At 37.5% G+C, this 12258-nt stretch overlaps 1 protein-coding gene across 1 annotated transcript in view; it reads left to right on the top strand.

Moving 5' to 3' along the window:
- The first annotated feature begins 9007 nt into the window (after positions 1-9007).
- The window catches only part of LOC106871318 (peptide transporter family 2), a 54938-nt gene continuing 51687 nt past the window's right edge, over positions 9008-12258 (top strand). Inside the window, exon 1 of the mRNA XM_052970980.1 lies at positions 9008-9704. Coding sequence (XP_052826940.1) covers positions 9611-9704 — 94 coding nt within the window. The 5' untranslated portion in view covers positions 9008-9610. The remainder of the gene's footprint in view (positions 9705-12258) is intronic.

Below are 12258 nucleotides of genomic sequence, written 5' to 3'. Positions count from 1 at the left end.
CGATGCAGAGACAAAAACTGCAGCGATGTCCCAATAGATCAGTAAGTTATAGGATTCACCACACCCTATTTAACTCCATGAAGAGAAAATTCATTGATAATACAGGAAGCAATTTTTTTCAAACTATCCACCCAGTTTTTCTACAGCAGAACTACATTAGGCCATTAGTTGATCTGTGCCCAATATTGACTTGACTGTCCATGTTAAAGGAACATATATATTTGATGAGAACTTTTAGAGCTGTGTGTATAGTTTCAGTGAAATGAAATTTGTTGCCATTTTGAGTTAAAGGAAAAACTGATTTTTATCTTTATATATATATATTCTTTTACTCTTTTACTTGTTTCAGTCTTTTGACTGTGGCCATGCTGGAGCACCGCCTTTAGTCGAGCAAATCGACCCCAGGACTTATTCTTTGGAAACCTAGTACTTATTCTATCGGTCTCTTTTGCCGAACCGCTAAGTTACGGGGACATGAACACACCAGCATCGGTTGTCAAGCGATGTTGGGGGACAAACACAGACATACAAACACATACACACACACACACATATATATATATACATATATACGACAGGCTTCTTTCAGTTTCCGTCTACCAAATCCACTCACAAGGCTTTGGTCGGCCCGAGGCTATAGTAGAAGACACTTGCCCAAGATGCCACGCAGTGGGACTGAACCCGGGACCATGTGGTTGGTAAGCAAGCTACTTATATTTTTTTTTCCTCTCTCCTCCTTTTCCTCCCTGTTTGATGGCTTGTTGAGATGACCTAATTGGTCTTGAAATAAATGTGTGATTAAATGTCACATTACTTAACATTTCCATGATAATGTTGCTGTTTTATCTTTTTATCCCTAGTATGAATTAACTGACTTAGATATTTTTAGTAGTTATTACATCTCTTGCCTGCCAACATATATTACAAGGGATTAACTTAGATTAACTAATAGATATCCCATCATGTTTTGTCAACTGACTAGATGGTGGTGATGAAATCCTCTGTTTTAAACTCCTTTTCTGTTCATCAAATCTGTTAAAGAGATTGAAGTGGTGGTGCTAAACACTAATACATGTATCATTAACATGAAGCTAATCCAAAAGTAGGATTTACATGTCTTGTTGTATCCTTAAACCAACAGTGTATTGTTGGTATTGGAACAAACAAGATGTGCTAAATATTATAAGGTTATTGTCATTTAACTCAGGCCAGTCATGATTGAATAGACCTATGAGCAAAATCAAAGTAGTTTTTGTCATGTCCATTGCATCTTTTATACAAGAATACATTATCCTATGTGAGCCCTCTTGTTTTAAGATAGTAAGGTGTTATTTGGGGCAAATTTGGAATGCTGTTTCTTGCAACCCATCTCTCTCTATATATATCTATCTATCTATCTCTCTGTTCTCCAAAGATTTTTGTCAAACCTTTTGATTCTTGTTGTTTAACACTAGATCAAACAGAGGTTTATGATCAGAAGCAAAAGGTATCTAAGGATACATTACCAAATATGGAATTTTGTTATTTTAAGATGGTAGGTTGTAATTTGAAAGAGACTTGGCTGCTCTTTGTAGCAGTCTAGCAACTTCCTTGTTGGCTTGAAAATTAAACATTATTGCTTAGCACCAGACCAACCTTGATCCAGCAGAGCTATGATCAAAAGCATTCCAACAATGACCATCCTGTCATTACATGGGTATTTATGTTCTACTTTAACTGTGTCGTTTCCTATTTTATGATCAAAGGGTGTAATTTGAGAAAGATTTAACTGCTATTTCTAGCAAATTGAACGACCATTTTAAGGAACCCTCAGTGATATCCTGACATGATATTGCTAGAAATAGTGGGTGGAGAAGAGGGACCAATGGATGGATGAAACTAGGGCATCCTCAAGTGGGTTGGTATCAAGAGAATTAATGAAACAGGCTAAATAAAATCTTTCAATTAAAACTTTTCTTTTTAAACTTACAATGTGAAAACAGATTTATCTGAATCCCAATGTACCACAAAATCAAAAAGATTTAAAACCACTGCTCTAATCTATAGTCTTCATTTTAAATTAAAAGAATAACTGCATTTTATGTATTTTAATATCACCAATTAGTAATATGAAGACTGTAGATTAGCTTTCTTATCTATTATGGTGTTCATTTGTTGTTTAATATAGTAATTAATCCTTGAATTGATGATATCCATTGCTTCTCAAAAACATTTTGCACATAGATATAAGCTAACTATACACCTTGTGTCAAATAAACTCTACTTCCATGAAAAAGACCTAAACAATATCTGGGTATATGACAAACTCATTTCCTTCAACAGTACTGAAAATCTGCCATGCACTATCCGAACGTAGCTGATGCGAGTACCCCCTGACTGGTTCTTGTGCTGGTGGCATGTAAAAAGCACTATCCAAATACGATTGATGCCAGGACCGCCCGACTGGCCCCTGTGCCAGTGGCACATAAAAAGCACCATCTGAACATGGCTGATGCCAGTACCCCTTGACTGGCTTCCATACCAGTAGCACGTAAAAAGCACTATCCAAACATGATCGATGCCAGGCCCGTTTGACTGGCTCCTGTGCTGGTGGCACGTAACAAGCACCCACCACACTCTCAGAGTGGTTAGCATTAGGAAGAGCATCCAGCTGTAGAAACATTGCCAGATCAGATTGGAGCCTGGTGCAGCCACTGACTCCCCAGACCTCAGTCAAACCATCCTACCCATGCCAGCATGGAAAACGGACGTTAAACAATGATGATGTTGATGATGATGTCAGCAGCTTGAGAAGACCCGTCAAGCCAAGTGAGATCATAGTCGTGACCAATGTCAGTGGCATGTAAAAAGCATCCACTACACTCTTGGAGTGGTTGGCATTAGGAAGGGCATCCAGCCATAGAAACCATGGTAAAGCACACGGAATAGCAAAAACAAGGTAGGGAAAGATGCTTTTGTAAGAAGTGTGGTCGCGAAACAAAGGAATATTTGAAAGTAAAATACGAAAACACACGAATGGTCTGTCCGAAAAGAAAATGGACTTTTGAAACGGTGCGCCAACTAGCTAGCGCAACATGCTTGCAATTGATGAGCTTGACCATCACTCTTATGAGTTACATTGTACTACACAAATTTTACCATTATGGCCACCATTGTTACGCACGTGGGAGTGTCCACGTATGTCCAGTGCACTTAGTGATTTGTCATATGTTAAACTACGAAGGATTTGGAAGAGCAATGTGTTACGGAAAACGTTTCTAATTTTGCAGTAAAACTGTGAGGAGGATTGTTTGTGAACAAACTTTAGGAGGCCATAAATGGATGACACTGTAAAGTAATGAACGTTACACTAACACATAAGACTGGTACATATGATTACACAGATCACAGGCCGCACTCACAGACAAAGCACATGAACCCAAAGAATTACACACAAACGTAGATATACATCCACATATACAAACACCAAGATAGTGGCATGTGAAATTCTATAAACTACATATTAAAACAGAATCAAACACGTTAACATTAAAAAATTACACATAAACACATGCACTCACAATATCCATGAAATAAAACTAACGGTTATCCATTTTGGACTTGTGTTTCTATATTTAGAAACATTACTGGATAAAATTGGTTAAGAATCTATATTTAGAGATATTGATTTCTTTCTGACGTAGGCTGAAAGTATTGAATTTACAGTGGTGGAAGGAAGGTGTAAGATGCATGCTTTGTCCAAAGATTTTAGCGATATTCTTTCATGGGTATTCCTTTTCGCCAATTTCTTTGAGATCTATTAATCATATCTATAAAATATAATATAAATTGGATATTATTTTTCGGTGACTAGAAAACAGCATCAATTTTAAGTAGGAAAAAGTTACAGGAAAGCAGATACAGTTTTGGTTAAGAAAAAGTAATTGGAGAAATCTCACTTTCCATTTAAATAGTATGTTAATATCCCGTTACTCTTGTAAATTAAATCATTAATTAATAAATCTATATATAGTTGAGGTAATTAAACATATTTAAGTCATTACAAATGACTTGTAGACAATGACGATACAATATTCTGTGATTTTTTTTCATTAAAAGACACCTTATTTCCCAGAACCCTAAAAAATCTTTTTTAAATTTCAAGGAACTCATTTTGGGACATACTCCCTTAATAAGAATATGCTTGTATTTAGTGTCCCTAGTTGCCAGGATTGATATGGAAAGAGGTCTTACTTAAGCGCGAGATTGCTGAGGTTACGAAACTAAATTCTGAAGAACAGAAAATGTTCACTCTGTAGTTTACTTTTGGTTACTATCGTACAAACGCAACAGAAATAACGAAGGAGAAACTGCACCAACGATCTTTCATGCTATGTAGTCTTACCATGGTTGACAGATTGGGCTGCCAATTAAAAAAATGGTTCACTGACAAGTCCCGATACCAGAGGATTTTGTTCCGTTCGGCTACGGAAGCAGTGATTCTTCCATTTACCGCAGCATCCAGGATGTCAGATAGAGCAAATGAGTCACAGACTGTGGCGTCCCAAATGAGGCAACTACCTCTTACACAGAGACAAAGAGTAAGACCATCTGGTCTCTTCCTTTCATGTCTGGTTAACCCCGCCAGCTCCAGAATTGAGGGAATATTAACCCAAGCCAGGACCCACTTAATGATGAAGTTTAACTAGGTGTGACGAGCGAAACGACTAAGCATTTAGGTTGCAAGACAAATCATGAAGGCCTATGGAGTCGACGGTTCCACTACGTCGACATTTCAGTCACCCACTTAATGGAGTTCAATGGAGATGCGGAGCTCATCCAGACTGAGCAGACCACCAATATTGATCATAGGTAGGGTATCAGTACAGTACCCCGAGAATTTCATACTTGCAATAAGTAGACGATACCTTTAAAAACGAACAGATTGATCAAAGAGAGAGTTAAAAGTAGCACCTGAGCACATATTGTTCCAACTCTCTGCTTCTGTCTATCTTCAACTGTATCAGGAACTGACAAACCCAGTTCTCTCTGCTGTAGCAAAGATTCATCCATCTCCCGTCAGAACTAGTTGATAGTACGGAAGGGAAATAAGAGTGGATGGAGGTAAGAAAAGAATTACTAAGTTCATAAAATACAAAAAATGAGTTATATTTGTTAATATTTTAAAATATTTTCTTCGTAAATTCAAAGAAAAAAATTCAAATACTGTTTAAAATCAATTTTAAATTTAACATCTTGATAATTATATTTGTTAACGTCATTCACATGTGTTACAAAATGACTGAGTCCATAACTGAAATACTGGCGGGTGGTCAGTTTGCAGTCACAATTTGCTTCAAGTGACAGGTTTCGCCAGTGGCTGTGTGTGACAGATGTTAATCAATAAATTTATACTTGCACTAACATGTTATTTTCAAGATAACAATGTGGTCAACTTTTGCGAATGTATACCGTCTTTATCGGGTGTGAAATGGGTGACAGGGAAGAGATAAAGACGAGCACTTGCGCAGACCTAAACCCCCAAACCGGTTGGGCAAAGCAGCTTGGTCGCGGACGTCTGGGGAAACTTTGACATTGACCAAGCAATGAAGATTGGGTAGTCACAGTATTGGTGGGACGACAGGAATCTGTAAGAGGAACTAACTCTCAGAAAATACAATAGGTTAGGAATTGACAAGTAATTCTTAAGTATAAAAAAAGACCTTGTTGGGGCTCAATTACTTCAAAGTTTTTAAAAAGTTATTCGAGGTTAGCCATTTTGGATCTAAAGATGGATTCGAAAGCTGGGTCAGTAGTTTGGGCTCCAAGGGAGAACCATGCTGATGAAGGAGGAATCGTGACTGAGGGGAGGGAGTCAACAAGTAGTTTAGTCGTCTGCTCATTCGAAGCTGGTTGACTGAGGAGCCAGAGCTCGTATTTGGAGCTGTTGATGCTAAGACCTCTACGACTAAGTTCCTCGTTCATCGTCTTCGCAGTTGCAAGCACCTTGTCAGGAGGGCCTCCCAAACAAGCATCATCGAGTTACCAGACATTTAGGTCTAGGTCGGTTCCCATCTTGGCAACATCCTCAGAACCCAGTGCAAATAGGGCAGGACCAAGTGGATCACTCTGTTGGACGCCAGAAGCAGATGGGATGAGGTGTTCACCAAACGAGAGGTAGGAGGGCTCCCAATAGGCTTGCCAAACAAAGTGATAAAGTGGTGGGGAATTCTCCCTTACTGCGCGGAGGATGACGTCTCAACTGATGGAGTTAAAATCATTGTTAAGGTCAAGTTAGAGGATGACCTTTGGGGACTAAGAGGGCAAGTTGGTGAAAGCCCTGATGGCATGAGCAGTAGCCTCACAACCTAGCTTTGTACCCATTCCTAGCTGAATAGGTGAAAATTCCTCAGTCAGGCAGTTAGAAACTAAGGACAGACACACTTTTGCTGTGAGCCGTCGCAAAGTACAACCAACTGCTATGGGGCGGAGGTCAACGTTGGGCTTGGTGAGCCTAAATAGTTTGACCCAAAGAACAGGAGATAAATGTAGGCTAGAAACAGATCAATATTCCAGAACATGTGCAATGTAGTTCTACTCCTTTCCTCAGCTATTGGCTGGAAATTACAATGACTTTTCAGCCCTTTCCGAACGATATTGTTCCCCTCGAGATGTACCGAGAGACATTGAAGCACCTAAGGAATGGTCGTTCTTTTGGCCTTCCATCGTAACATGCTTCTCCAATCTCCTTTTAATGTTATGTCTGAAAAAGACAGCATAGAACGCCTTCGAAAGTTCGAACGCTTTTAATGGCTGGAACATAGGACTATCATTTCAATCAGAGGTTATACAGGATTTATACAACATAACATTTGTCGAATCTTTTATTATCAGGTTTGTAAATAAGTAATACTCTTTAAAAGTTACGTTGTTCTTAATTTTCTTGCGATTTAACGAACATAATTTCATCTTTGAATGCTTTTGAACAGACATAATACTTAATGGATTTGTTTCATAAATGAAATCTCACAATATTGGTTTTAAAACATGCCAAAATTATTAATGTTGTTGTGGGGAAGTCCAACCAATGTCTACACAGTCATCGATCAATTTAATTTACTTTGGCTATTATCAATTCTTTCCGATGGCTAATCAATCCTTTGTGAGGAAAACTTCAGCCTTTATTATGATTGATTTGACATCTCAGATGCATTATAGAAACATTAAATCGAAGCCTTTTACATTCTGTGTTCAAATTCTGCTGAGATCCATTCTGCCTTTCATCCTTTTCGTAGGGTCGATTAAATAAGGACCAAGTTGAGCGCTGGAGTCGAAATTGCTGGCCTTGCGCCAAAATTTGAAATCAATATTAAATCGAGGCTTCAGGCGGCGAGCTGGCAGAATCGTCAGCATGCCGGTCAAAATGCTTGGCGGCATTTCGTCTACCTTGACGTTCTGAGTTCAAATTCCGCTGAGGTCAACTTTGCCTTTTATTCTTTCGAGGTCGATGAAATAAGTACTAGTTGAGCGTAATCGACTTGCACCTCCCCCGAAATCGCTGGCCTTTTGCCAAAATTTGAAATCAATATTAAATCGAAATTTATAGTATTTGATTGGCAATTTATTTTACCGACCCCAAAAGGATGAAACCTAACTTAATGTTCTTCAGTTTTTGCAGAGGTATCTCCAAATATGCCCAATCCTTAATTCTAGTGAATTTCTGGAGCACCGTAATCTCACCACAGTAGAGTAAAAAAAAAAACCTATTTAACAATGTAAGTGTTTTTGTGTCCATTCGAAAGTATTCGATAATGAAAACATATCAATTTTTTTTTAGACAGGTCACTTCTTTGTCCACCTTCAATATTTTCTGGTTTCCCTTATCTTTAGGATATCCACCCCATTCTTCTGCTTCTTTCTTTTTGGTATTAATTTTAAGGTTTTATTACCAACGCCATTTAATTGCAGGAATCAAACCTTTTTTTTTTTAAATCTGAAGTTACTCCATATCGATAACGGTTTTATTTTAGTCACTTGATTTTGGAAGGATTTTGATTAAAAAAAGTTTCCTTATTTCTGCGAGTTTCTCATTTAAAAAAAATTATTTTATTCTCATTCCCTTTCTTTCTCTTCTCTGTCCGCAATCCCCTAAATCAATGAAGGATAACTCAATCCGCTAGAAACAGCAGCGAAATCTCCTTCAAATTACACCTTATTGCCTTAAAATGGGAAGGACACAATGGAATGTATTTTTAGATTCACTGTCAACATAGTCACTTGACCTGCTAGCTATGGCAGCTAAATTTCCCACAAATCATATCGTACAGTCTTAAAAAGGACATATTGAATAATATAGTCCTAGATATGTCAATGAGGGAACCTTGCTGTTTACCTCTTCCCTATTTTGAAACAAATGGTTAGAGTTATCTGCTAAAAATAGCAGACAAACTTACCTCAAATAAAACTGCCTTAACTGATTCGCTTACATTTCTCTCCTCTTCCTTTCCCACATTTTATATATTCCCTCTTTCCGCCTATTTCTCCCTTTAATTTTCTCATTTCTGTTACCCCTCTGTTTATCTCTCTTATTTTCCCTTTTTATCTCCAAATATTCTCTTACACCACGTAGTCTCCCTCTCCCTTTTTCTTTTCCCCACCGATTCTTTATTCCTTTCTTCTAAAAAAAAAAAAAAGTTTCTTAATTCTTTAAGTTTCTCGTTTTCATCCTCTTCTCCCGTTTTTTCAATTTTATCTTTCACCTTATTCAATCATTTTACTCTCTCCTTCATTTTCTTTTCCATTTTCTATTTCTCACTATATTCCTCTCTGTCTCTCTCTCCTTTTCTCTTTCTTCCTAAACATTTTTTTTCTTAAATCTCTTATTATTTCCTACACATCTGATCGGGAATTAAACGAGAAAAACAAATGGGTTGCACACTGTTGCAGCAGCAGCGGCAATGACTTCATCATCACCAACAGTAAGAACAGTTACTGAACAAGAAGCGCTGGCATCAACCGCAGAAGTAAATAAGCAGCAGCGACAGCAATAACAACAACAACTGCTGCTGCTACTACAATAATCGATAACAACAGCTTTAGCTTCAACAGTTGTTGCAGCAGTATTAAGATAGCAGAAGCAGCAGTCTCTTTCACCATATAGTCACCACAGCGCCAGTTGTATTAACCACTATTTACAGTATACAGAGTGCATATAAAGTTATTTATATATATATTCATCACATGTACATATACACTCGTCTAATTAAGCTAATATTTTTAATCGTCTCCTAAAAACAAGATGAATTGATCTCCTTTTATTAATTCTCCCCCCTCTCTTTCTCTTCTTTTGGTTCATTCATTCATATGTTTATACATTCATCGTTATAAATTAATCCTTCTACAAATGCCCCATTATGGATCAAACATCGTACAAACGTTTTATTTTTCGTGTGCTTGATTTATTCCACCTTCCTGATTGAGAAGCAAAACACCTGTGAAATTATACACACCACACACGGACTGACGCAAGTATATATATGTAAATATATACGTATATATACAATATTTACATTTCATTTCGTGGATTTAAACATAAAAATAAGAGTTTGTGGCTGTGTACTTCTCTGTCCTAATGGAGTCAAATGGTAGTAGTTATGGATCTACGGAGATCACTGAAAAACACGATGTACAACTCGTGGCTGATTCTGACGACCCGTCCAGACTAGGTACGTATTCCACTCTTTTGTTATACAGCCAGCTTTTAACACACACATGCATACATATATAAACTACTGTGTTTAAGTTTCTCCAACTCAAATTTACAGTTCGCCTTGACGGGCACTAATTACGAGCATGTACGTGTGTGTGTGTGTGTATATATACATATATGTATACATATACATATGCAGTCCCTGTGTTTCGGGTCCCAGATTAGATTTAAACTGGAATGAGAAAGCTTAGAACACATAGCACTTAAAAAAACCAATTTCTTTATGTAGGAATCTTGGAAATTAACAAAATAAATAGATTGACACATGATACTTCTTTTTAAAAACAAGGTTGTTAATTTCGTTATACCAAATATATTATTTATTCATTTATCATTCATTTCTGACCATAGCACACTTTCATTTCGTCCTAAACCTATGGAATACTCGTTCCGATGGTGTTTAACCTAGTTTTACTCCTAATTTTAGAATAGGAGACAGGTTCTCCTCGCGGAGCCGGTTAGGATCGGAAGGTGGTGGAGCGGACAAATTGTCATGTTCAATAGAACTGAAATGATTTTAACATCATAGTGAAGAAAAAAAAATATGAGAGAAGAATAACAAAAATACTACATTTTGTAGCGGAGTACATGTACTTGTCCATTTGAAATGCACTGATTTAGTCACAGGTCTGTTCTGGATGCGCTCCAGTCGTGACAATCCCCATTTTTTGTGTGTACCTGTGTCCAATATAGCGTTAAGAAGACAAGGTGTGAGTGATGTGAGATAGACTTTCTCTTCTGATACTAATGCATAAATAAATTTAGGTAATATCTCGAAATTTATATTTTTGCTATTGTCAGAATTTACTGTCTGTCGAAATGTCTCCCATATATATTTACTCCGCCTATATATATATATATATATATATATATATATATAGTGCTACCTATAGTTACTCCCAATTATTTACTAAATCCTGATGGAAAACAGGAAGTGTTTTCTTAAACACCAAACCTCGTCTTAATTTTACCCATTCACATCATTAATTATATGTATTACTGAGGTAATTAGACGGTTCGATGCCACATACACACACACACGGGATACCAAATGTCAGGCTCCATTGAATTTTGCTTTGTAATTGACATTAAAGGTTTGAATTGTAATTTAGAATAATAAATAGGAAATTAAACCGGCCTACCTTTTGGAATCTATTATTTTAAATAACATTGTTCGGTTACGATTGAATGCGAACTGATTTATGATATACTCTACCTTTTTTTTTCATAACGGAGGTATTGTTACAATTTTAACGATTATGACAGTAATTCTAGTCTTATCTTAATGATTGAGGAAGAATCGCCGGTTGGCCCCAAAGCACACATACTGATACTGCCGGTGCGTAAACTGAATTTTTCGCACTCTTCATTCAACTCCACATCACTTAGCTTCATCTAATATCATCCATGATCGGCACACAAGCACTCTTAAGTATTCTTGTTCTCTTTCTCACCTCCAAATCTAACTTCTACCAAATCATCGCTGTCTCTGCACCTTTTGACTGCTATCTTATCACAACAACCCTTCACGTGTCCGTACACTACTCACCCCACAACTCCCGGCTAACCATCTCTGGCAATATGTGTGTTTCACCTGTAATCCATCAGAAGCAGCTTGGCGAATGGCTCAAGCATCATCTAAAGCAGTTCTCAACTGAGATCCATATGGCCCCTGAGGGTCCATATAAGATTTTGGTGGGGTCTAGGGGAAAAATATGTAGATTGGGGATCGACAATAGTATTTTAAGGGCCCCTGAAAAATGTTTGCTTTAGATGTATGTATTGGTATGTATTGCAAGAATCAGCTTGTTTTTTGTTTGTTTTGTTTTTCTCTGACATTTTACATAGTTCAACCTAAACAAGTTAATGTGTGGAAATCAAAATAGGAATTTTGAAAGAAGTTTCTATAAAACTAGTTTTTAAACATTGAATGGCTATGGGGGTCCACCAGAATAAAATAGTAATGAAAGGGGTCTATACGTAAAATTTGTTTGAGAACCCTTGAAAAGCATGTCCTTCTACATCCCATATGCAGCTATAGGAAAGTGGGTTATACATCTTTGGATTGTATACCTGACTTTCCTACTATAAAATAAGAATATAACGGAACGCTGAACTCCAGACTATCAACTCAAACAACATTTATTCAGGTGGTAATCTTACAAATCTTTAGTTCTTGTTGTTACAGCTTCTGTGTGTATGAGCATAGTTGTTGGGACGTTGTTCTGTAGTTGTGAGCGAGCTGTCGAGTGTAAGTCCGAAAGATGTAGAGAGACAGCTTAAAATACGTCCATGCTCAATCGCTGGCCAGCGAGAAAGAGAATGAATTGAGCGGGAAACGCTTGCTTGTTTAATTCCACGCATGCGCACGGCGTTACTACAGAGCTCCCTCGCCAGTGCGAGAAACGCACGATAAATGAAATCTGTTAGAACGCCTGAGGCAGGATGGCCACTGAAAACCACCCACAAGATGTGGTACAAACACACACAAAGAAAATTCAAAGAAATGA

Source organism: Octopus bimaculoides, chromosome 10 (genome assembly GCF_001194135.2).
Source record: "Octopus bimaculoides isolate UCB-OBI-ISO-001 chromosome 10, ASM119413v2, whole genome shotgun sequence".
Lineage (NCBI taxonomy): Eukaryota > Metazoa > Mollusca > Cephalopoda > Octopoda > Octopodidae > Octopus > Octopus bimaculoides.
The sequence above is the reverse complement of the archived record's forward strand: the minus strand, read 5'-3'. Positions and strand labels throughout refer to the sequence as shown.